The sequence below is a fragment of the Physeter macrocephalus genome, chromosome 12, assembly GCF_002837175.3.
Source record: "Physeter macrocephalus isolate SW-GA chromosome 12, ASM283717v5, whole genome shotgun sequence".
Taxonomy (NCBI): domain Eukaryota; kingdom Metazoa; phylum Chordata; class Mammalia; order Artiodactyla; family Physeteridae; genus Physeter; species Physeter macrocephalus.
In genome coordinates this window covers 5,599,812-5,627,437 of record NC_041225.1, presented here as the reverse complement: position 1 = coordinate 5,627,437, position 27,626 = coordinate 5,599,812, and the positions used below count along the sequence as shown (strand labels likewise).

The following is a 27,626-nucleotide window of genomic DNA, read 5'->3' as shown; positions in this document are numbered from 1 at the left end:
GGCTTTTGAAACTTGAAAAAATTCTAAAACCCAAAGGAAGGAAAGTTCATTGATTCAATGACAGGTATTGGCATTGACATTTCTGATGCAGAGACACTCTTCCTAAAGCCACTAACCCCTTCTACTCTTACAAGCTATGATGCCCTCAAACTAAAATAGAAACTGCTCAGCTCACAAGTTCAGGTGATGCAATCAAATCACTCCACTGAGTAGATCCAAGTTAGTTCAATCCATGTCTCCAGTCAAGGTCAAAAGAGTTACTTGCTTGGTTCACATACAAGTTTTGCCACAATAGAGTCTGTTTTCTTATTTTAGATGAGAGCATTAGACTATAAAGTCTTTTTCTATGCATAAAACAATTCAGTAAGAAAACCAACTGGTTTAAGTTCATCAGTGGATAACTGATTTTTTTTTTCAATGAACGGAATTGACCATCTTGATAAGTTTAGAATCTGTATCTTCAAGTATGTAACTGAAGAGTTACTTCTTATAGCAGAGCAGTATACCTTCCTCATTTGTGCAAGATTATCTGAATTCAAGGGAGACAGCTTGTGCTGTGGTGCTACAGACATAAAGCTTCCTATGATGCCTGACACCCAAGGAGATTTTTTACTTTTCTTATAAAAATTCTTATTTCCAATTTCTTCCAAAAATAATACCTTGAGTTTGTTAAATGTCACTTTTATAACACTGAGAGAATGAATTTGCACTGCAAAAACACTTAAGTGTTATTTTTCTCTGAAGGTTTGCATAATTGGGGTTGTGCAAAAATCAATGACAATGTACATTGACACGGATGTAATGGAGGAAGACTTAACACGGGAATCAGAATTTAAGTGGCTATAGTTTTACCATCATAACAGATTAGGGGGCAGGTTGTTGGGAGAAAGATTGAATTATGCAACAACCCCTCATACTAGCAGATTAAGTGCAAAGAACTACTGCCATTCTGAAAACGATAAATACCCGTTTAATTTTCTTATCGGTACAGAGTATCTCCACTGAAGTTTGTTTTAATTTTACTTCCCTGGATCTGGATTCTCCTACTCTCCCCAGATCAGAAAAAGTCCTTTAAGCCCAAATACTTAATGGCTTACCCTCTGGAAGGTCTGGATAAAATTCTTTGGAACTGCTGTGAGTTGTCTGAACACATACCCTTTTGTTTAAATGAAGCACAGAAGTGGATTCCAAACCCAAACTGAAAACTAGCCATTTAGATTTTTTCCCATTATGACTATACTTTGATCAGTAGAGATAATCGAGAATTGACAATAGACAGAATCAGAAGATATAACAAAAATGACTCTTTCCCCAAAAAGGCTTGTTTAAAGTACAAGTCTACACAACTAAGTACAACGCTTGTTTCAGTGAATGTTTCATTCCATTACAAAATACTGACACTTTTTTTACAGAGTGAACACAGAAATTTTCAAGTAAAATGTAATTCTCATCTCAACAAAACACAATTATATATATCTATATCTATCTATCTATATATATTTATATATACACATATATATGGCATTGTACAAATATATATATGTATATATATATATATAGCATGGTACAAATAAACACCATACTTTCCCCAAAACTGTATTGTATTGAATCAAATATGTCACAGTTGTCAACCATTTGTTCAGTTCTTGATTAGCTTATTTAGGGAACAAGGAAGTTAAGTGTCAAATCACATGTATTTGTTGTATGCATACATGTATGCATATACATATAGCATATATGTATCTTCGATCATATGCCAGTGTCAGGTAGGATTGATTTGAATGTTCTCAGTTTCCAGCATTTTTATAAATATTTTTCATTTATCATCATGAATATTCATGTTAATTTTAATTTAGTCCAATTTTTTTAATGATATGAAACATAGGCTATAAGAGTAACTATAATTGACCCTTATTCTACAATTTTCTCTTTACCAATTCAAATCCTACTGGTGTTTCAAATTATACTTGTTCACCTTGTCAAACCTATCCATAACCCAATTGAAAGGAATTCAAATTTAGAAAGGAGAGATTAAAAGACAAAGAACAAAAGTGCACATTAGGGCAAATTACTCAGTCCCTCGGGAATAGGTCAGAGCTCCATTCAATCAGCCTGAGGACTAAGGGAACTAACATTCCTCACCTCTAAACTCTGTTCCTATATTTTGTTTGTGTGAAAAAAGGCATTTATATGCAATAAAATCTATTAACTTTGTAACACTTTCATGGGGAGTCAGCTATAAATTATATCAGCATCCCTCCATCTCTGACCTGAACATCAAATTCCTGTCCAGAGCAGGGTTATTGCTCCTGCGCTCTGGCTTCATTGTTATAATGGGGCTCCTGTTGTATTTGAATGTAAAAAAATTAATGTACGTGGAATATTTCCATTTTATCAGAATGCTTGATATTCAGCGCTCTATGTTCTAAAACCCTGTGTTTGTGTTTCCAATCTCATTCAGAATAATGTGCAAAGTGTAAATCTTTCGGTAGCTAAAGATAATCAAAGTTTATAAAATGGTTTTCATTTTTCCAGTTCCATGTGTATATCTCCATTTTTAAATTTAAAAGAACCTATTAACTCCTCTGAAACCTAGTGAATAAAAATTAATTAAAACACAATAATTAAATATACAGGTAATTTCCATAGCATGACCCTGGAACTTATTTGTATTCAAAATATATCTACATACTGAAAAAAGTGTGGCTCAACTTTTCTCTCATGATGAATATAACACTGTCACCTTTAATGGATATTACTTGCACTAAACTAATTTATAATACACTATGGTTAAGTTTCTCTTTCCTTTGTTTTATCTTTTTCCTTCTTTCATGCTTTTTCCTTCCTATCCTCCATCCTTTCCTCTTTTTCTTCTTTTCTTACTTTGATGGTCCTTTTTCCAAAAAGCATGTAAATCGGCTTAAGAGATTAAACTACCAAACACTAAACTAAACAAGCAAATAAAGCCAGTATATAAACTATCAGGCTGTTTAATTGTCTGGGCTTTAGTTTCTTCCACTTTCTCTCTAACATTTGTATTACTCTCTTAGTTTTTTTTTTGTTTGTTTGTTTTGTTTTTTTGTGTTTGTTTTTTTTTAATTCCCTTTCCCATTACCTGCTTAGCAACCAGGTTGAGCTGAATTGGCTCCCAAATATGCATCTTATACTTTGAGATTTAATAAGAATGGCACTTTTCCGCTGTTGAGAAAAGTTTAAGCCAATGACTTTAGAAAATTGATTGCCAGCCAGAAAACTAATGGTGCTTCTTAGACAGGAGTTGTGTGAATGAGCATATGTAGGCATATTTTTTTTTATTTGCTTTATTTCTCTAGTTCCCATGACTTGTGAAGAGCTTTGGCATTCACTGTCCCCATGACCTGTTGAAATTTCCTGAGCTACCTCTCAAGCCAAAGGCAAATATAACAGAAGAAGCCTTTCCCAGTTTGAACACACAGACTCACATAAAACATATACATGCTGACATGGTATATGTGCATTTTGTTTAACATAAGTTCATCATGCCAACATGAGACTATAAAAACATGGTGCTCAGTTTTGAAATCCAAATCATTTCCCTTAGCAAAATGGAAACAATCTACCCAAATCTCTTCTGTTTTAGTAGAAGCTTTGACTTCTAACAAATATACCTTCCTGGAGGCTTTTGCATATTTCAGGGAAGAAGCCACAGCTTTGAATCCCATGTACATAATGACACAGGGATAAAGGGAGGAAGATTCAAGTATTTCTCTTTTTTGATTGCATTTTATACTATAGGAGCTTCTCCTTAAAAATATAGCAACATTGTCATGCCAGACAACAAAATAAATGGGGCTCAAAGCATGGGTGCACTTTCTTGGCAAAATCATTGAAAAGTTTGTGTGTATGGGGTCTCACATTCTTGACTCTTTCAGAACTTTGAAGGCAGTCATTTGTGGCTATTTTGCAAAATAAACATATTGATTTTTTTCTCCATTGGCCATCAGTGAAGGAGGATGAAGAATAAGATGGAGGCAGAAGTGGCAAAGACAGCAGACTACACAGGCAGGTATGGCACCAAATAACAATCAAGCTTGGAAAAAAAATCATGAAGAGACCAAGAGCAGGCCCATAACTGAGCAATATAAGCAAACCTTTATAATGCGTTTGACTCAGAATTATTATAAAGTTGTATAACATTCCTCTAAAAGAAGCCTTCTCCCATGCAAGGATTTATGAACATTGCCAATAAGACTCAAAGAAGGAAACAGGCTTCTTGATGGTGTTCTCAATCTCAAACACCTCTGCAAATGCCAACAGTGCAAGTGATAAAAGCCAGTGATGGTTTGGACTACATCTAAATGAGGAAAAGACAATGGAAATGAAGCTCTGGAGGCAGTGATTAACAATGGGCACTGAGAGGATGATGGAGAGTAACTCTGCCAGTAAAACTCACTTAGATGAGGTTGTGGAGTCTGAGATCCACAAAGATGCTCTGTGCATCCATATAAATAATAAGATTTGGAAAGTAACAAATGAAAGCACACAAGGCAAGCTAAACAAAAAGCACTTGGTTCCACAGGTGCTATATACAGATGGACATGAAAGCTGAATGGTATGGGAAACTATACCATTGAGGCTGAAGATAAGAAAGGAAGCAAGGGAGATGCAATGTTTTGATCACTTCTTGGCAGAGAGAATCTTGGTAATTACCAACTTGGCAGAAAGGACACACTGCAAGACAGATTGCTCTTGGTTGTTGAAGAATGTTGAAGCAGGATCACTTTGGAAATGCAAAGAGGTGACTATGCTTTGGGAAGAGGCACAAAACAGCAATTTACTGGGCTCTAGGTGAGACTGCATGGAACAGGCTTTCCAAATGGCATCTCCATGCAAACCAGATCAGCTCTTTTCCCAGCTATGTTTTCTGCAAGCCAAACAATATAGAAACTGAAATCTTTGGGTTCAAGAATGATTTTTCCACATATTTTTTATCAAATGGTCAACCTGCTGAATTTCTGAAAATGGCTTGAGGAAGAACTGAGATTCATGACCAATCTGATTTTCACAAGGCATTCACCATATTGATAATGCTCTGTTCCTGGTAATGCCACACTTAAAATGGCAGCATCATGGTTGACTGGGAAAAGAACTAAAGGTAGCAGAGCCACACTTTGGAATTTGCAAATAGTTTATAATAGATGGCACCTTGTGTTGAAAGAAAGGGACTGAGGAAGGAAAAGAAGCCAAGGTGAAGAACCTCAACACATACATTTGGAAATCTTGCCAAGAAATCATTATTCTTCTATTCATTGAACTTCTCATTTCTTTGCATTTGATTAAAATGGACCAGATACTCATATTTTCATGAGAAGGGAAACACTGAAGTGATTGAACAAAGGATATATAATTGTTAGTGTTTGACAACCATGTTAGTTTTTGGCAACAGCACATCAACCTGTGTTAAATTCAAACATTTTCTGGCTTTTAAGGGTTACTGATAACCTAGTATGCATTGGAACCTGATGAATGAATTCCTATTGTTTTCATCATCTCTAACATGTGAACACAATCCACACATAGAGAGGCTTGCTCCTGAACAGAGAATGAAAATTGCTAGGACTAACAGAGGGAAGTAGACTTACAATGAGTAAATATACAAAAGCCCCAAATAATTATAATAGTCACAGCTTGGCAATGAGTTTCCAGACTATGAAATTAGTTTTCTTGTGAAGAATGGAGATTTTACAAGGCTAGTATAAACATGGGATAATTGGAAAATCAAACTGTTCTTTGTGAGTTATTGTAAGGTCTGGAATAATGGTGATAACATTTATTTTTTTTAAAAAACCTCCCTATGAATCACTGTAGTTTGGTGTTTTTAGCAGTACTGTTGCCAAGAATGCTTGCCTTGGAAGTACAACAGTGGGAACTTGAATTGTGAAGCCCAGGTCCCAGCTTACCCCTGACACAATGAGCTCTCCTCCCAGATTCTGTACTTCGGCTTTCACCTTGCTGCAGATATTAAGTTGATGGCAATACAAGGCAATTCGTTGAAGGTAGGCTAATAAATCCTGCTTACATGCTGAATCAGGACACTATAAAACATTAAAAAAAGGTCATCTCAATTAGTAAGTACTCTTCAGTTTCTAATACTTGCTATATAAAAGCTGTGAGAAGAAAAAGTTTCACTGTCATATACCTTAATTACAACCATTCAACTTAACTTCTTTATAGTGCATTTTAAGAAGGCCACAGCCAGAAGGTTAGAATGGTTAGCTCTACTTTGATAAATTCTATACAAAAAATATTGATGATCTCCCGGAAAGTCTTACTGGGACTCCTGGATACATTTATGAGTATTTTACCAATTATCTTCTAAACTGCTAAGAAAACAATGTTCTATAGGTTTTTCCCGAGTGGCCCATTCAACGTTCACTACATGCAAAGTTATTTTAACACAGAGAACAAAGCAACAGATGCTAGAAAGAAATCATCCTGTGTGGCCATCTCTCTGCTATAGTACAAGATAGAGTTTCAATTCAGTTAGTTGGGGGAAAATGCGCTTGTTTCTTTTGGCTTTCTAAGACATGTATCATTCACTAAAGGAACTCTATTACACTTCTTGGAATTCAATATTTATCCAAATTTTAGCAACATGATAAACTTCCTTTAAACAAGAGACTCTGAGAAGGATCAAGACCACTGTAAAAGAAAAAGATTTGAGTGAAATGAATTTGAAGCCAATTGAAATAAGCTCATAAGTGTAACAATAAGACCCTTCAAAGAATGCACCAAAGATTTTGAATTCTCAAAAAAATTCTGGTGACCATAGATTTTAAATTCTCTTTGTAACTTAAGTGGGTAGATGTCCATCAAATACACACTGAACAGAGCTGAACACTTCCACAGACATTTACATGATTCCCTAAAGCACTTCTGAAGCTTCAATGCCAACGGCTATCCAGTAATTGAAATATCTTTCTATTGCTATCCAAAGTTCAGCTCAAAATTCTCCAGGACATTCTATTGTTCTGACTCAATCTGGCACTTGCAAAGGACATATAATCACCAGATCCTTGATGAAACATTGTAAGAAATGAGTACCTACAGCCCAAACCGGAGTATGTTATTTAGAATAAGAGTATGAGACAAAGACTCCAGCTAAGTTTCCTTCAAGCTCAAGGAAGGGAATTCTTTCATTAATACTGTGAAGCCAGTCATTTGACATAGCCATTTATTTAATAAATGACAAAGGGGTCTTTTGTATACATAACACTTACCATTGTGGTATTTTTTTCACTAACTGCATTTATCAAGAAAGAATCCCACAGAGACTTTTTTTAGCTTCCTACAAGTACTTAATACTGTAATATTTATCCTATGCCAGAGACTCATATACTGAAAGGAATTAACTTTAAAATGATATCTCTCTAGAGGGCTGACAAGGCTTTTGATACAAATACCTTGTAGCAAATTAAAATGGAAGTTCTATCTCAATGGAACAGTAATTAAAAATGCAACCGTCCATAAAAAGTTTATATTGTGTGCATACCTCAAATCTTCATAAAAATATTTTCCGGCAAGATAAAGGCAAGCAATCGACATTTTGGAAATGCTCATTCTATTCTATTATTTAAACTGAAGTATTTAAAACACACATAAAGGCATGATGGACCAAGAAAAATAACTCTTATACCATGGAAATAGTAGAAATGGGTGCAGAATTTGAGAAAGAAATGCCCCATTCAGATAAAGCATTAGCAAAAGTTGCAAGTTGCTCCACAACTGATAAGAAGAATACCACAAAGAAAGCATTATGTTTAACTTCATCTATTTTTGTTGTTGTTGTTATGTCATCATTAAATAGCATTTTAATAATTTGTCACAATCTCAAAATACATCTAGAATCCTGGGATATTTGTGTGTGTACATGTGTGGTGTGTTTTCCAGATACCAAAACTGTTTGGGGCTATGCTTCATGTTGCTTAATTGTTGGAAATAAGGATCCAAAATTACAAAATCAAAAATAAGAATCACAATAAAAAAATATTGAGCTCAAGGAGCCTAAACATATTGAGAAATAGTTTCAGCCACTGAGATTCAGAGTATAATGGAAAGGCCATCCAAACTCCATCCACTTTCACTCCTAAGAAAGAGTCTGTCCAAACACAACCTGGTTTCAGAACCACCCGCCAATCTCTGATCATTCCACTCATTCCAACATTTTGCAAAAAATTCCCTGAACATTTGCAGAAAAAATGCAGCATTCTTTCCTGGCTGGTGCATTTCTGTATGTTTGCATGTATGCATGAATATTTTTAAGTAAGTTCGTTGTCTCTCCTCTCTTTTATTTTTTAAAAATTAATATTATTATTTATTTTTATTTTGGTTGTGCTGGGTTTTAGTTGCCACACACGTGCTCCTTAGTTGAGGCCAGCGGCCTCCTTAGTTGTGGCATGTGAACTCGTAGTTGTGGCATGCATGTGGGATCTAGTTCCCTCATCAGGGATCAAACCCGTGTCCCCTGCAGTGGAAGGCAGATTCTTTTTTTTTTTTTTTTTTCGGTACGCGGGCCTCTCACTGTTGTGGCCTCTCCCGTTGCGGAGCACAGGCTCCGGACGCGCAGGCTCAGCGGCCATGGCTCACAGGCCCAGCCGCTCTGCGGCATGTGGGATCTTCCCGGACCGGGGCACGAACCCATGGTCCCCTGCATCGGCAGGCGGACTCTCAACCACTGCTCCACCAGGGAAGCCCTGGAAGGCAGATTTTAAACCACTGCACCACCAGGGAAGTCCCTCTCCTCTCTTTTACATGAACTTTCTGGGTTACATATGGAACTCAACCTAACGCTGCAAACTGTAGGAAGCTTGGCAGTTGGCATTGTCCTGAAATTAGCAATTTAATAATGCTACAAATTTCAATCCCTACAAATTTCAGGAAATTCTCAAATTATGATAATATTTAAATGAATTAACTTTACTATTGAGTATTTCTCAAAAATTCAGAAGAAAGCAAAAAACATTCCCTCAGATTAGCCATCATATGTATAAAAAAAGTTAAAGTGAGACAATCTGTAGGCTTATTTTAAATGTAATCCTAATAGTTTAATCATGTATTTTCTTTTCAGACTTTGGAAGATGAGTAAATCTAGTATTGACTTGAAGGATTCTAAAATCGGAGATGCTGAAGACAACAACGATTTAGAGAAACAGTCATATTAAGGAATGAGGGAGAACAATTATAGTAAGCAACTCAAAAATCATAGGAGACTAAGACCATCCAAGGGGGAGGAAACAATCCTAAATCTTTCATTGTCTCCAGAGAGCATGATTGTTTTGTAGTCTAGTAGGCAAATTCATGCTCATAATGTTTTCTCCATGTAAATAACAGTTTATATAATATTTTCTATTTCAGAATCTTAATTTATATTTTAAAACATTTTCCTTTGAAAACAGTTCAAACTGTAAGCCACTGGTTGCTTAAAGAGATGAGCATCAGCTATCTGGAAAAGTATATTGCCTAAAGTACCCTTAAAAGAAATGGCCCATTATTGCAACAAGACATATTTAGAACAGGATTTTAGAGTTCCAATTCAGCAAAATAAGATGAAAAGTGTGGAAATAAGCTCAAACACTCAACATTCAGATTGAGAACTATTTTAACGTGGATCTTAGTTCAGTCTAAAAGCATAAAAGACACTTGAGAATTTTGTTAATCTCTGATACCCTTTGAGTCTGGATGAAAATAAAGCTGAAATCTGGATGTTCTGGACTGTGTGGATTCATCCCATTTATACTAGGGCATAAATTATTATGAGAGCATCATTACAGTGAGATCAGTTATAACAATAAGTAAAGTTCTTTCTTTTGCTTCCCCCTTGTGCAGTGTATTTGACTTTCTGAATGAGGACAGCCAGGATCCATGATTCCTTGGGGATTATGTCTCTTAAAAAGTGGGTACTCTTCTTTCTCAAGGAATTTTGATCATCGGATTTACTAGTCCCTCCTGAACTGAACCCACCTTTGGCATCAACTCAGTCTCCACAGAGTTAGAGGCCAGTTTGTAAAATGGTAGCAATTCTCTACAATTCATTCTTCAGGGGCATTTTATAGAGTGCATAAAACCCATTACAGAATGCAAGAGCTAGTTAATGACCCCACTCAGCATGTGCTTGCTCTTCTCTCTTATATTACCTGATCAGCCACAGCTCGGGCTAATTTGTCCATTCGAGAGCCTGCTTCGGCAATTTTCTTGGCAGCATTAATCACATCAGATGTATTTTTCAACGGGCCTTTGCCTCTGAAAAAACAGACACAACATAATTAGAAATCCACTTTATGACAGGAAATAGACACACCTACCATATTGTTTGTCCAGGACTCTGCTTTTGTATTTGATTTGGCTCTGACCAAGTTGGAGGAAATTTGAATGTTTTCTTGATTCACTTCAATTTCCATGTAAATAATTCACTTTACTTGCATTCATTTTTAGGGAATATTTTTCCCTGTTTGGATGTGCATGCTCACATTTTACTCTTTACATGTATATCTATATATTTTAAACAGTGGTCCCTTAAAAAAGATGATCACCACAAGAGCAATGGGAATTTAATATGTAAATGCTTACCGTGTGTCTATGCTGTTGTATATACATTTGTCTTCATAACAACCCTAACAAGTAGGCATCATCATTCCCATTTTAGAGAAGAAAAAAATAGACTAAAGTGAATAACTCATCTAAGCTTATGCAAATCATGTGATAAATTCTAAATTTAAATCAGAGGCTAGCCAAAATAAGTGCACATGCATTGTCTTTCATACCATGCTCAGCACTATTATTATGTTAATTATATTTTTAAGTCCATTTTGGCTCTTTAAGAAGCCACTGCCTCTTGTCCATAACTGGGAACTGTTTGGCCAGAATTTCAGAAATCTGCTGAGCTCTTACTCTTGCTGGTTTATATGTTTCTGGGACTGACTTATGAAGGAAGACGCACAGAACACTGTGTGACAGTAGATGTCTTTATGCCAAACCATTTTCCCAATATTTTCACATAAGGCTTTCAATTAGGTGAACTGTTTAATATTACTTGTCTTTTAAATATTTATTAGAAAGGAAAAGGAAATTATGCTGCATCATAAATCTTTAAACAAAATGTTGCATATGGTATTTTTCTTGAGAGGTAAATAAAATAATAGACTAAATACACTCTTCTTATATTTTTAGCATTGTTACTGGTCTCCTTATATGCATCTAAAATTCAATGCACTTTTTGGGCCTACAAAATTATAAACCTATAGTTAAGACATGTGGTGAAATACAGAGAAAAACCACTCAGAAGTGATTTATTTAGAATACATAGAGACTGGGTAATGATTGCCATTGTTATATAATAATGTTTTATAAAGTGGAAGACTTAAAATGACTTTAGAAAATAATTGTAAATGAAGGGCATTTTGTTTCCCTCTTAATTTTGCCTCTAGCATTTTCAGTGTTAGTAGGTAAAAGTAAAATATATTGTGTTCATGTCAGTGCTTAAACACGTACATAGGGAAATTCAAAACAAGCTATTTCATTTTGCTGTGGTAACATTAACTCTTCCACAAGACACTGACTTTTTTTCAGTTGTTGTATAGATTGTTTAAATATGGACAGAGATTTTACATGTGAATTTGATATAATATGGATGAATTAAAGAATCTGTGACAATTGGGCTCCCATTCTCTCACATTATTTTTTTAAAATTATCTCTAAATAAACTTTTATTTTGTTTTTGGTTTTTTGTTTTTTTTTTGTGGTATGAGGGCCACTCTCTGTTGTGGCCTCTCCCGTTGCGGAGCACAGTCTCCGGACGCGCAGGCTCAGCGACCATGGCTCACGGGCCCAGCCGCTCCGCGGCATGTGGGATCCTCCCAGACCGGGGCGCGAACCCGGTTCCCCTGCATCGGCAGGCGGACGCGCAACCACTGCGCCACCAGGGAAGCCCGTTTTTGGTTTATATTTTTAAAGGAAAGGTTAGATGCAGAATCTGTTAATATTTATTACTCTCATTATTATTTATTTCTCTGTAACTTCCAAACCTTAGAAAATCTTTTTTGCAAACTTACTCTGACAAAATATTTGTTGTTACTTTTTGCTTTCATCTTAACCCATTCACAAAGGGCTGCACTATGCTTGATTTTTCATTACTAACAATCTTGGTGTTTGTTTGCTCCAAGAATTTCAAAGGACTTGAGGAAATGCTTTCTCATGAACCTTTCATGATAACTTTCAACAGTTGATTGACTGACAAATTGTGCTAAGTTAATAAAGAACATTTATAGAGACTTGAATTTGTTTGAGGCTCAGACTCCCATATTGCAGCTAAAGCATGATTAGAAGCATGTCTTTTGTGATTACACCAGAGACTACAGTACACAGACTCACTATTATATTGTATTTAAAAATTTGAGACTTTAGAGTTCACATTGCAGACTCAATTCAAATGCTTGGAATCACAAGTTGATGACAGGGATGTATTACATGAAACTAGAGAGCAATGTAGAAATTTGGGGATCATCAAATATTTCCTCATTTTCTAACTGAGAAAGCTGAAACCCAAAGAAGAGGCTAAGTGACCTGCCCAAGATGTTAATGCAGAGAGTGATAAGGAGAGAGAAAAAGGACTGAAACCTCTGTGTCCCTAATCACAATTTAGTACTCTTTTTGCTATAGTCTGATGAGATAGCTAAAGTAGTAATCTCAGGGGAACACAAATAGCCATAACTACAGATATTAATATGCAAGAAATACCAAAAACAATAATCATCTGACTCAAGAATTTAGAAAGTAGGAAGAAACTAATAAAAATCACTAACATGTGGAATCTAAAATATGGCACAGATGAACCTACCTACGAAACAGAAACAGACTCACAGACATAGAGAACAGCCTTCTGGTTGCCAAGGAGGAGGGGGGTGGGGGAGGGGAGGACTGCAAGTGTGGGATTAGCATATGTGAACGATTACATATAGGATGAATAAACAACAAGGTCCTACTGTATAGTACAGGGAACTATATTCAATATCCTGTGATAAACCATAATGGAAAATAATATTAAAAAAAGAATGTCTCTATTACAGAGTCACTTTGCTGTACAGCAGAGATTGGCACAACATTGTAAATCAACTATACTTCAATAAAAAAAATTTTAAAAATAATAAGAAAAGATTTATGAGTTAGAAAATAATAGAACACAGAAAATAAATAAATTGATTACAAAAAAAGGAAGACAAAACTGGTATAGAAAATACACTTAGCTTGCTCTCAAGAAAAAAATAGGAGAAAAATATTCTAAAGTAAAAAAAGGTAAGATTTAAATTATCTTAAAAAACAGAAAATTTGAAGTATTATAGTACTAGTTTCCTCAAATACATGTAAAGAAATTTGAGAACCTGGATGAAATAACTTTCTAGGAAAATATAATTTACCAACACTGGCTAGAAAGTAGATTTTGAAAAATCTAGAAGAGTCTGATTTCCATGAAAGAAATAAGTAATGCTGTCAAAAAATGCTGGTCAAAAAATCAGTAAATCCACATGGTTTCTCAGAGGAACTTACTAAACCTTTAAAACAGGGGTCCCCAACCCCTGGGCCACACAGCAGGAGGTGAGTGGCGGGCAGGCAGGCAAGCAAGCTCCCTGCTCCCCCCACCCCATTGTCTGTGGAAAAATTGTCTTCCAAGAAACTGGTCCCTGGTGCCAAAAAGGTTAGGGACCACTGCTTTAAAAAGAAGATAATCCCAATGCAATTTAAATTCTCCCAGAATATAGGAAAAGAAGAAAGACTTCAAAAAGTTTCATTAAGTAACATAATACTGATATTGTCAGAAGCACCTAATACAAATTATTTATTTAAGATTCTGCACAGCAAAGGAAACCGTCAACAGAATGAAAAGGCAACCTACTGAATGGGAGAAAATATTTGCAAATCATAGATCTGATACGGGGTTAATATCCAAAATATATAAAGAACTCAATCAATAGCAAAAAAGCAAATAATCCAATTTAAAGACAGGCAGAGGGCCTGAATAGACATATTTCCAAAGAAGACATACAGATGGCCAACAGGTACATGAAAAAGTACTCGACATCACTAAAAATCAAGGAAATGCAAACCAAAACCACGATAAGATATCACCTCACACCTGTCAGAATGGCTTATATCAAAAAAAACACAAATAACAGATGTTGGCAAGGATGTGGAGAAAAGGGAACACTTGTGCACTATTGGTGGAAATGTAAATTGGTACAGCCACTATGGAAAACAGTATGGAATTTCCTCAAAAAATTAAAAATAGAACTGCCATATGATTCAGCAATTCCACTACTGGGTATTTATCTGAAGAAAATGAAAACACTAATTTAAAAAAATATATGCACCCCTATGTTCATTGTAGCATTATTTACAATACTCAATATATGGAAGCAATCTAAGTGTCCATCAATGGATGAATGAATAAAGACACAAATAAATGGAAAGATGTCTCATGTACATGGATTAGAAGACCTAATATTATTAAGATATCAATACTACACAAAGCAATCAATGTAATCCCTATCAAAAACCCAGCAGCAATTTTGCCAAAATAGAAAAATCTATCTTAAAATTCATATGGATTGTCAAGGCACCCCAAATAGCCAAAACAATCTTAAAAAAGAACAAAGTTAGGGGCCTTACTACAAAGCTACAGTAATCAAAACAGTGTAGTACTGGCATAAAGATAGATGTATAAAATAATGGAACAGAATAGAAAGCCCAGCAGATTTTTGACAAGGTTGTCAAGACCATTCAACAGGAAAAGGACAGTGTTTTCAACAAATGATGTTGGGAAAATTGATATCTACATGCAAAAGAATGAAGCAGGACCTTTATCTTATACCACATACAAAAATCAACTGGAAGTGGATAATGAGAGCTAATCTATACATATCTTACAAGAAAAGTTAAGGGAAAAACTTCGTGACATTGATTTCTTGCATGCGACACCAATAAAACAGGCAACAACAATAAAAATAGACAAATTTGACTATATCAAAATTTTTAAAACTTCTGTGCATTGAAGGACACAATCAACAGAATAAAAAGGCAACCCACAGAATCAGAGAAAATATTTGCAAATCCTATATCTGACAAGGGGTTGATATCCAGAATATAGAAAAACTCCTAGAACTCAACTAAAAATTAATCAGCCTGATTAAAAAATGGGCAAAAGACCTGAATATACATTTCTCCAAAGAAGAATACAATGGCTAATCAGCACATGAAAAGATGTTCAACACCACTAATTATTAGGAAAATGTAAATCAAAATCACAATGAGAGGGCTTCCCTGGTGGCACAGTGGTTGCGAATCTGCCTGTTAATGCAGGGGACACGGGTTCGAGCCCTGGTCTGGGAGGATCCCACATGCCGCGGAGCAACTAGGCCCGTGAGCCACAACTACTGAGCCTGCACGTCTGGAGCCTGTGCTCCGCAATGAGAGGCCGCGATAGTGAGAGTCCCGCGTACCGCGATGAAGAGTGGCCCCCACTTGCCACATCTAGAGAAAGCCCTCGCACAGAAACGAAGATCCAACACAGCAAAAATAAATAAATTAATTAATGAACTCCTACCCCCAACATCTTCTAAAAAAAAAAAAATCACAATGAGATACCATCTCACACTCATTAAGATGGTTACTATAAAAACAAACAAAAACAGAAAATAAGAAGTCTTGGTGAGGATGGGAAGGAGCTGGAACATTTGTGCACTGTTGATGGGAATGTAAAATGGTGCAGCTGCTATGTAAAACAGTACAGTGTTTCCTCAAAAAATTAAACATAGAACAACCATGTGATCCAGCAATTCCACTCCTGGGTATATAGTCAAAGAATTGAAAGCAGGGTCTCAAAGAGATATTTGTACACCCATATTCATAGCAATATTATTCACAATCCAAGTGCCCAAGAATAGATGAATGGATAAACAAAATATGATATATACATTCAATGAAATATTATTTAGCCTTAAGAAGGAATGAAAGTCTGACATGTACAATATGGATGAACCTTGAGAACATTATGCTAAGTGAAATAAGCCAGTCACAAAAAGACAAATGCTATATGTTTTCACTTATATGAGATACTAGAGTAGTCAAATTCATAGAGATAGAAAGGAGAATGGTGTTGCCAGGGATGTTGCCCAGAAAAGATCAGAAGTCTGAGTCTTCCTATTAGTGGAAGGCAGTGTGGACAAAGGGACTAGTTCCATTGGCTGTAGTTCCCAGTCTCAAGGTGATGGTTTATACCGTTTGTCTTTCCCTAACTTAATCAGATTCTCTACTTTGGGCATTTTGAAAGGTGCTTTGAGGAATCTTGTGACCTTAAAGACAAAAGCCATCTTATTGTTCCATTTGGAACATGTTTTTAGTTTTCTTGGAAAAATATCAAGCCATAGAATTGGCTCTACTGTATAGGTTCATGTAACCTTCTTTCTTTTGCTAATAGGTGATTCTTATACAAGGGTCAATATTTGGAAGCTTTCCCAGGAAATGGTCACTTCAAAAAAAAAAAGAGAATCATGGAAAGCTATTACTACATTACTGCTATCCACAATTTAACAACTAATTCATATTTATTTCATGAAAAGGTAATAGGTATTAATGAGAAAAATCAATGTGTGAGTGCATTTTGAGTCAATGTACTCAGTACCAAGAATTCTTAAATTCTGAGTTAACCCAAATTAAAAACATTTATTTACTATTGTTTTCTCAGTACCTCTAACAGATCAATATATGATGTGACTCTCCAGTAATGAGATATAGTAAGTAAGAAGTATATTTGTAAATATACTGAATCATAGAAGCCCCTTTTCAGAACCACAGTCCATAAAACATGGTTGGAAATACCACTTTCACCAATTAGCTGAAGCAGTCTAAAGACAGCACAGTGGAAAAGTTGTATTAATCTGGGGATTAAAGATAAATCAGGTGAGACTCTAGGACCATAAGTTGAATTATTCAAGGAAGTAACATTTATATGATGGTCTTGAAGTTGAAATACAAATATGCACAAAATTGAGAAGGAATCTAAGGGTCAATAAAGGTACGCCTTGGATAGCCAACTCAAGATTTTTATATTATTCTATGAAAAGAGGAAAGAAAGTTTTGGTGCAAAGGGAGTTAGATGGATGTCCTTTAATGGCCAGATATGGCATGGTATGAACTGACAAGAGTCAAGAATTGGAACTGAAAGACCAGTCAAGCTGTCACTTGGGCTAAAGCCCTGAGTGTCCATACCAAGGAAGGAATGAAATTTGGGAATAGCAGGCTGATTACATGATTCTTTACTGTAGCAGTAGATTGTACCCTGAAAGCTTTTTGTTTTAGCCTGAACCCAGTTCCTTTCAAGATCAGAACTTACAGTTGATCTCAAGAGACAGCTTTGTCCCTTGCTGTACAATTAAACTGGGGTTTCTTTCCTGAACTGCTGCCATCTGCACACCTTTTGTTATTGGGATACAAGACTGGCCCATGCTATTTTTTTCTGAAAGTGACATGAGAGGTATGGATTCACCCTATGCAGGACAGCATTTCTGCCATCACTATGAGATGATGAACTGTTTCCTGTCCAGTTCTTGGAAGTCAGGAAGTGAACAGGAAACAGACATGAGGCATAATCAGTTTTATCCCCCATGAAGAAGTTATTACACAAATAATGAGGCAGAACCTCTCCAATTTTAATAATAATGGAGTGGATATCATTGAGATTACTGAATCAAATTAATGAATTAGCTACTGATAAGAATAAAACAACAAAATAATAAATGCAAGGGTTTTTTTTCTTGCACCCAAACACCCTTTAAACGTAAGATCTGAAGAGAGTAGTCAAGTTTCAATTCCTACTCAGCTGTATCCTTTCCTTTACATAAGGGAACATAATACGTAAGAACCATTAGAGGTATAGAGCTGAAATTATTCCTTCTTAAAGTGGAAAATGCAAGGCTAATAATAATAATAATGCATAGGGTCAAGTGCAGTGAACTTATGTGAGAGGCACAAAGAAAGGCTCAAATTAGCTACCTCTTTGCACGGCAGATGGGGGCAGCAGCAAAACCTCAGCTTCCTGTGCTCCATTTCCAATTCACACTCTCTCCTGTTTCTCTGGTTATTAATTGTATCCTCCCTTTGCCCTCACAAAGGGGCACAAAACTACTCATCAGGCAGTGGGAAAAAATGATAACCAGTAGCACTCTAGACATTTCATTATTCAAATCAGCATAAAATGATTATACAAAATCCCTCAGGAACTGAAGTGGCCCTCTTTTTACTTTTAAAACTATACTTTGACTGATAGAAAGTCTGTCTTATTTAACATCATCTAACAAGACCCCCTCAAGTATATCTCTCTTCCTTGACACAGTTATATAATCTAGAGCATTATAAAATGTCTTCCTGATCTAAACTAGCAACATGACTTGATTCATCTTTCACTTTAAATTAATGAGATTATTTGTTCAAGTGATGTTACTAATGGATTGTATAATATCCATCAGATAAAGTATGAATACAGTGTTGAAAGCAAGCAAATTAAGTCATCACAGGCCTTGAAAAGCAATGACTGTGGGCTGCCATGATAGTCTGATTTGTAGGAAATTCAGACTTAAGTAATGGCTCAGACTGAGTTATCCTACTGTTATTTTTTGTGTGAAATAAATCTGTGAAACCGACAAAAACCAGCCAAATGTACAAATCTGAACTTCTAATGAATACAATGACATTTAAAATCTCGAAGGTCACCCTCATAACTTTAAAGTCATTCCACTAAAGTCAAAAACAATTTTTAAATATTTGGAGAAAGGACCAAGCAATGTCATTAGTACATATTGGCCAGAGGCAAAAGGTAAAGGGAAAAAGGCAGAGATGTGCCATATTTTATTATAACCTATAATTAATTGTAGGCTTTTCTTATTAAAAGCACTCAACAATCACTTAAAAAATTGTCACCCATAAGGTAGTGTCTTCACATTGCCACACATCTTATATAACTTTAATAACAAATACCGTGTTGAATCATTAAAACATCTTTGCTCATGTGTCTGTGTGTGTCTGTGTTTCTCAGAAAAAGAAATCTACAGAGAAATGATAGCTTTCATTCATATGGCAGCATAATTTACAACTTCATTACCTCTTTGGATTTTAAAACTCTCCTGTGAAAGTTGATAAGAAGAGTATTATTTTCCCACTTTACAAATGAATAGAGACAGTACGAGACAGGTCCAAAATCACCTGGTATTTGGACTAAAAATCCAGGGATCTTTCCTTGAGCTTTGCTCTCCCTTCGTCTGCCCTTTGGGTGGTAGGAAGGGCAGAAATGTCATCTCCTTTTAAAGAGGAAACTAAAAATGCAATGGCAGAAACAGCAATGACCCCTGATGAGGAAAAGGCTCCTGACAAAATTCTGACTGGTATCTTGATTTATTAAAAGCACTGCTCAGAGCAAAAGGATTTAAAACTTATACAATGTTTAATTTCCCTGTCAAAATTACAGAATCAGAGAGTTGAACCTGATTCTTTGTAAGGATAAAATATGAGCTGAGATTAATGCTAAATCATGAGCTAGCATTAAACCATATTACATGTCTACATGCGCACACACATATATATATAGATAGATAGATATTTTTTCCAAAGGGGTATTAGCAAATCATACACCTTATCTTCAGAATAATACCTAAACACACTGCAAAAGAGCATAGACCATAAATGAGTCACCCAAGCCCCAGGGGTTTGATTTTATGACTGACTTAGGATGGATAATTAAAACAATAATAATTACAGAAATGAATCTGTTCTTTTTGACCAAAAAGACATATCTGCTAAGAACCAGGTCCAGATAATTTTGACTTACACATGTAAATTTTATAATACCACTACCTTGCTTTGATGTAGTCTTTTAATTTTTCAGCAGGCTCTTCACATGCTAATACACACTGTTATGCTTCTGTTATTTTTAATGAGAAAATCTTCCTCTTCCTGTCTCCAGGCCTCACCTTGTGAAGTCTGTCATTTCCATCATGATCATACACATCTGCTTGGCCAGCACAATGATATCATTGCCACTGTCGTCCCATTTGGCCACTTCAGCATCCAGCTTGCTTTTCTCTTGGTGGAATATCTCCACCTGCTCAGCTATTTTTGCCTTCTCCTCTTGCGGTAGTTGTGCCATGATGGCCTGTGTGGGTTACAGAAAAAGTGTGACTAATGGTGACAAAGAAGCACAGACAGGAGGTTGACTCTGCCTCCGGTTAATGGCAAAGCCAGACCCTGACAAGGATGACAGGCTGCCCCACCATTCTGGAAAGTACTTTTTATCCAGCCCCAAGAATGCAAAAGCACAGACTGGTAAGGTCCCCACATTCCCTGTCCCTGTTCCCACATACAAAAAAATAAGGGATCCAAAGGTACGTGCACATTGACAGTAACAGAACTTTGTCGCTGTGATGACATATGTTTGTTCAAAAGAATCTATTCCTGACGATTTTTATATTTGGTCTTGGGAAACTTTTACCAGATGAAAGAATGCACCTCTTTCAACACTGAAATCTGTTCAAACAAAAGAAAACAGGCCTCTGTTGCTGGGAAGGAAAAGAATTTTAAAGAATATCTGAGCATCCCAAGTGGGGTGGGGAGATGTCCTGTGAGTGTTAATGAAGCCATTCATGGTTAGATGCCAAACAAAAATCCCTTATGCAGGGCACATCAGGGATGGCATACGTATTCCCAGTCCTCCTCTATGGACATCCTGGGTTGAACATGGCTCCCTGGAGAGCCTATGGGTATGTACAGGGAAGCTGTGATGGGATAAAATTTAGGATTAAGAAGCAAAGGTTGATTTTCAATAGTTGCTAGGTAAGGGAATGTAGAAAAGGAAAACCTACAGTTGATTCTCACTATTCATGGATTTTTTATTTGCAAATTTGCCTACTCTCTAAAATCTATTTGAAATACCCAAATCAATATTTGTGGTGCTTTCAGACATTCATAGACATATGTAGAGCTGCCAAAATTTTGAGTCGACAACCATGTTCCCAGATGAGGCTGAACAAGGGTTTCTCTGCTTTCTTGTTTCAGCACTCATACCATAAACAAGCGTCCTTTCTGCAATCTAAAGTACCACATTTTCCACATATTTGCACTTTTTATTGGTGGTTTTGCTGTTTAACTTGGCCCCCAATCCTAGTGCTGAAGTGCTGTCTTGTGTCTCTAAGCACAAAAAGGCTGCGATGTGCCTAATGGAGAAAATACATGTATTAGACGAACTTCGTTCAGGCATGAGTTTTAATGCTCCCAGCTGTGAGCTCAATGTTCATGAACCAAAACTATCTAATAAGGTATCTAAACAGAAACACTCATTAAACAAGATTACATATTGATGGGTTGAAGGAAATATTAAGACTAGCAGCTCTCAGGAAGCTAACCCTGTATTTCCCATAGGAGCAATGATTCCGTAGTTGCTAATTAAGCATTCATGGTGACTTTATAGAACATAAGGGCCGTGAATAAAGAGAATCAACTGTATTTGTTAGACACTATTTATGTAGCAGGCACTGAATGAAATGTTTGACATCACCTCACTGCATCCTCAAAGAACCATTTACAACTTGCTTCAATGAAAGGACCACGTGGATCAGTGTGTCAGCACTGGTATCCCTCTCATTCTGGGATGCACGTATTCTCCAGAAGAGCATGATTTGGGGTACCAACAGCTGTTGCAAAGGACAAGTAAATAGCACAAAAAAACCTACTTTCTTTATTGTAAAGTTCCTCCCAATGTGAGTGAATTGTTCAAAGGATAGGTAGGTAGCTGGTGTCTGATAGAAATATCAGTGGATATAAGCTCAGAAAAACTGGGCTCAACCTGGCTCTGTAACTGACTTGGGTTAAGGCCTCATTGCTACTGGATCACATCCTTAACGTTCTATAATATAAGAATAGTAAACAATTACTTCAAATGTTATGGTGGACAGAAAATGAAATAATAAATATAAAATGAAAGTAAGCATGTGTGGGATTATTGTTAACATTATATCATCATTATTTCTGTATGAGTTTTCTTCTAGCTGCTCCTCTAGCTTATTACTTAGTTGCCATCAAAGAGAAGGGATGGGCTCAGAGACTATGTGGCTTTCTATAAATAGAAGATTGACATGATTCCTTGAACACAGGCATGTATACTGGGTACTGTACTAAAAGGCTTATGAATGTCAACAATTTAATCTACTTAATTATTCTACAAGATTAATACTATTATTACCCTTATTTTATTAATGATGATACCAAGATCCAGGGAAGTTAATTAAATTCTGAATATTACACAACTAATGAGCTATAAGAATAGGATTCAAACCCAGGTCAGCTAACACCATACTTAACCACTGTGCACAATGGGATCACCATGCAGGACCATGCAGGTTAGACACTGCCCTGTGGTCCCAGCCCAGTGGGGCAAAGGTCACTAAAACTCTAGGCTCTGTCCACCAGGCTGAGCATCCTAGACAAGCTTTCATCTGCCCAGGGTAAAGGGGTGCCTTTGTCTGATTTGCAGAAAGGTGTCCTTGAACCAGCAGCTTCCCAGATGCTACATCTTACTAATAGGCAGCCATGTCTATGAAATCCCATGCATGCATGTGTGTGACTTTATACAAATAGCGTGCGAGTGTGTGTGTATGATGTATGTATATACTTACGTAGATCAATATGTGTGTGCGTGTGTATACAAAAATTACAATCCATATTTTAAAAGCCAGGCTGGTGCAAATACAATAGTTAAAGTATTAAAATACTAATATTTGAAAAATATTTTACAGTACTTTTAAAATTAAATTTAAAAAGATAGCTAATATACAAAATAGCTTGTTATAAACTCACATATGCAATATCGTACTAACTTCGAGGCAGCTAGCTATTCTAATACCTTTGAGATAGGTTTGGATTTGCAGAAGTTTCCTGAAGCATCCCTGTCTGATGTTCTAATGCTGTCTTAGAATCATTTGTCCTCCTCATACAAAATTGATAATCATGTTTTACTTAAACCTCACAAGTCCTAACCAGCATCATTTAAAGCATCCATTAGGTGCTTCTCTGTAAAAGAATCTTTAAAACTACCTGACAGATCTCCATACTCTACATTCAATCTCCAGCTCCTAGCAATAAACTTGTCATTGTCCCAAAAGGGTTAATTTGTGCATTAAAGGGTGTACACGCGTCTATCAACTGTATCACTTGAGTTTCACATTGTGCAGTTTAGCATTTGAATGTTAACTCTCTTGCTCTAACTCTCTAATTTCGAGTAATGCCCTACCTCCGACTTCTCTTTGAGCTTCCTGAGGGTAGAGTCCCCAGCATCCTGCACAGTGTAGAAACTAAATACATATCTCTTGATTGACTGCTTACACATTTTTCCACTCACTGCATCAACATAGTTTGAAAGAAGTTAACAGAACTGACGTACGTTTTCTAAGGGCACAATTCCGAACAAAAACTGGCTCCTTAAAGCAGATTTGTATAAGAAGATGTTATTTTGACTCTAGGGGTGCTCCGCCCACATAATGCACTTAATGGTGTGTGATTTGGGTGTAAGTGTCGTTATATTTGTTTCTGCTTATGTAGCTATTGATGAAGTAAAGTTGTTTCCTAAATATTATTAAAATGCTCTTAGCTTTTAAAAATTCATAATTGACCTTTTCTGAAACTAGAATTTAAAAAAAGGTTATCTATAAACAGTAGATCACAAACTGTGAAATTTGCAAGTTAATCAAATTAAAATTCAACACGAGTTTTAATTAGGTCTTATCAATGTAACTTAGCAGTTTGAAATGTTAACACATTAAAGCCATTCTAGCTAGGAAAAAAAAAATTAGAGGCTGGCTACATTCAAATCAAGTTGAATACAAAATATATGACATGCAATTGTTCATTCCCTCAAACTAAGGAAACATGAGAAAAATGATTTTCATGGCCAAAGGGAAAGACAACAAATCAGCTTTTCTGTTTGTGTCATGTGATCACCTGGGGTGGTGTGAGATTTTTGGCTGCTTTCTGTGTAGCTAAGCACAGCTGTCCAGATTGTTGATCTGGGGCCCCAAGTCAGTGGCAACAGAGACTTGAATTCACAAAGTTTTTTAACCACCCTGTTCCATGCTCCTAGCCTTTCCTTTGAACATCCAACCATTTTTTTGTGATTGTTTTAAACTTTATTTATTAAATGAAAGTGCAAATCACTGACACAAGCCAACAACCACTAAGCCCAGAATCTTTTTCTTCAATCTAAATTTCAAGGAGCTTTTTTCCAATCTCAAAAGGATTATTTTTCCAATCCCAAGATGAAAAATGACTTTTAAAGTCTGTGGACCTCCAAACTGATATCTTAGTTTCTTAAACACCGGGCAAGAGTCTAACATTTTAAGGCTTTAAGTACATAAATGTTTATAAATAATGATTTAAAAGGTTAAAACTTAATGTGCCCATTTCTACTCACTTGGTTTTAAAGCAGGATAATAAGCATAAGTAATTAAGGAGTGGGTGACTTTTACCTGTCTCAGGCTGTGAAGTGAATTGGAAAATTGAGGTTCTTGTCTCATTAATTCAAGTAAAAACTTTCACGATGGTCTGAATTATCTAGCTCTTTCAGGTTAAATTATTGGTCAGCCTTCTAATGAATGACTACCTTGTGCTACAAGCATCATCATCTTCTTCTTCATTAACTTAACATTAGGTAATAACTCGTGATACATTTCAGCATGCGTTTCTCCTAATGACATTATAAAGTAGGATGCAGTATATACACACACACACACACACACACACACACACACACAAGGAGATGAGGCAAGGACAGGTTAAGAAAGTTACCCCAAAGCCGTACAGCTTGTCCAAGTTCATATTTAAAATCAGGTTTGTGTGACTCCAAACAATATATTTTAGCATGAAGATTAAATGCCCAAGACTTGTTGCTGATCAATTTTAACTATGTCAGCTTGTGAGGAAAGAGTTTATAAGATGTCATGTTTAGGAACAAAGGGCCTGATCATTTCTATATTTCATCATATCAGGGTATGATTGTTCTCATTCATTCTCTCTCTCTCTCATAAAGTATTGTAGCAGACAGGAACACATAAAGGAAACAAACATTCACTCTAATTTCAGAATTTGAGAGCAATGTTGGAGTGGGTACTAAATTCTTTTCTCCCACCATAACCTCCTCTTAGATTAATTTACCTTTTTCAGAGAATTTCTCTGAATGAGAACACAAAGTAACAGGGGAGAGCAGGCTGCTGGAAAGAGCAACTGCCTCTGTCAGAGACAACTTTTGCCTCCTTCACAATTTCGACCAAATTAACACACTTCTCTGGTCAAAAGTTCGACCATCTGTCATCTCAGCAATTCAGTGCACCCTCTTATTTCCAATTTACAACCATAATTCTATGTCTCTGATTTGTCATCATATAATTATAGGCTTAAATAGGCTGACTCAATAACTAATGCTGTCTGCTGCAAGTTACTCACACAGACCTCATGATAGATTGCAAAGACAAATCAGCAAGTGTTGGATTACAGGGGTACTTCGTTCTTATTATCCTGGCCCATGTTCATCACTCATGCTGAAAAATCTTTTGAAAAATACTATCATTGTCTTTTCACCCACTGGGTGAAGAAATAATAAATGATGTAGAGAGGTGCCATCTGACTTTTGTTTTCACCCATCATAACAGACTTGATGTCTAATGTAATGGAAGTATAATGGGACTGTATTCTTCCTTGTAAAAAATGAGGCTAATCATGCCATTTTGACAAGATGGTAATTAAAAGATCATAAGATAAGTGTTGTACAATATGCCTTAGTCTTTTTTGGTATGCGGGCCTCCCCCTGCTGCGGCCTCTCCCGTTGCGGAGCACAGGCTCCGGACACACAGGCCCAGCGACCATGGCTCACGGGCCCAGCCGCCCCGTGGCATGTGGGATCCTCCCAGACCAGGGCGCGAACCCGGTTCCCCTGCATCGGCAGGCAGACGCGCAACCACTGCGCCCCGAGGGAAGCCCAATATGCCTTAGTCTTTGAGAAAACAAGTCAATGGATACTTGGGCTGTATCAACACTAAGTTGCAGTCAGTCAATTAAATTAACTTTGAATTGATTAATGTTTGGGTGAATTACTCAAACTTGCCCTTTGTCATTGACATAAAAATGCTGGTTTTAGTTAATTTTGAAGATGAATTGACTTGACTGATGCATTAGTTTAGCGTTATGCCAGCATAGGCTTGGAGGACTCTCCCCTTAATCAACTTCCCTATTTTCAACATTTTAGGGGGAGTAAATAGAGTCTACAAGGTATTTTATAAGTAGGGAGCTTCATACTCTTTTGTGCACTTTTCTACTGTCACCAGGCTGTGATTAGAAGAGATTTCTCTGCCAAAGGATGACAAGTCATCCCTTATTGAGCACTTAATATATGTCAAGTATTTTACTCATTATTTTAATATATTAAGTAATTAGAACCTCAGGAGAATCTTATCAAACAAGTCTATTATTTACATTTTACAGATGATAGGACTGAAGCTCTGAAAAATTAAGCAGCATGTAACAGAGCATAGTCCCCAATCTACTCTTCACAATTCAAAACCAAGTCTGTCTGAAATCAAAGCCAATGCATCTTCAGTGCTCTGGCTTTTACTCTCACATTGCCCCTATCAATGTCCATATACATCTTCTGTATCATGTAGTTGTTGGATGAGACCAGCAGGAGAAATAAGATTTTAAGTACAAAGACTTTCTTGACTCAACATAAAGCTTAATCTGAGTTCTCTTTATTTTAACCTTTGATTGGCTATTTCCTACTCTTCTTTCACAATTCCTAAGCCAGTGTGAACTTTCTAGGGTTTCTTAACCCTATGCTAAATTGCCATCTCTTTCTCATGCTTCCTATTCATTTTCTTTTAAGTGAAACTTAACAAAGAAAATTAGAATATCTAATTCTCAGTTATACTATACTTTGATTATTTTTGCCTTATGGAAACTGAGCCTTTAAAGGGAGGAGAATCTTGCCCTCTTGCAATCCCTAGGAATTTTATCTCCTGCCACCTGCCTTGATTACCTGTATCTTACCCTCAAGGAGCTCCAGCTAATAAGATTGGTCAGATTCCAGAATCTTCTTTGGAAGACTTGTGTTGGTGGACAATGTCACAGAGTGTTCAAGGGTGTTCAAATGTCAGCCAGAGTGGTGATCTTTCTGTTGCTTCTTGCTGCACACCTTAAGCTGGTACGTTTCTTGTATGTCTCTGTAATTTCTTTTTCAATCACATGGTAGACAGATCTGGGACTACTGCCCTGGCCATAGATAGGTATTGGGGGAAAAAAGTTCTCTCTCTACTCTCATGGCCTTGAACGAATTTCAAAATATGTGGTATTGTTTATCAGAGACCCTGGGCCAGAGTATGGAGCAACAATAGGCCCACAAATAACAAAGTAGTACTCTAATTCTCCATTTGTGGTTTCTTTTGTGTGGTTAAGAAGCTTGGAGACTTCAAGCAGAACCATGGTGTCTGTGCCAAAGTAAGATCTGAGCATTCCTG

At 36.4% G+C, this 27,626-nt stretch overlaps 1 protein-coding gene across 1 annotated transcript in view; it reads right to left on the bottom strand.

Moving 5' to 3' along the window:
• CTNNA2 (catenin alpha 2) overlaps nucleotides 1-27,626 on the bottom strand; it is a 1,212,193-nt gene that overhangs the window by 37,322 nt on the left and 1,147,245 nt on the right. Inside the window, exons 15-17 of the mRNA XM_024129861.2 lie at nucleotides 20,049-20,230; nucleotides 10,173-10,278; nucleotides 5,940-6,074 (exon numbers count right to left, since the gene is read on the bottom strand). Of these exons, the coding sequence (XP_023985629.1) occupies nucleotides 5,940-6,074; nucleotides 10,173-10,278; nucleotides 20,049-20,230 (423 nt within the window). The remainder of the gene's footprint in view (nucleotides 1-5,939; nucleotides 6,075-10,172; nucleotides 10,279-20,048; nucleotides 20,231-27,626) is intronic.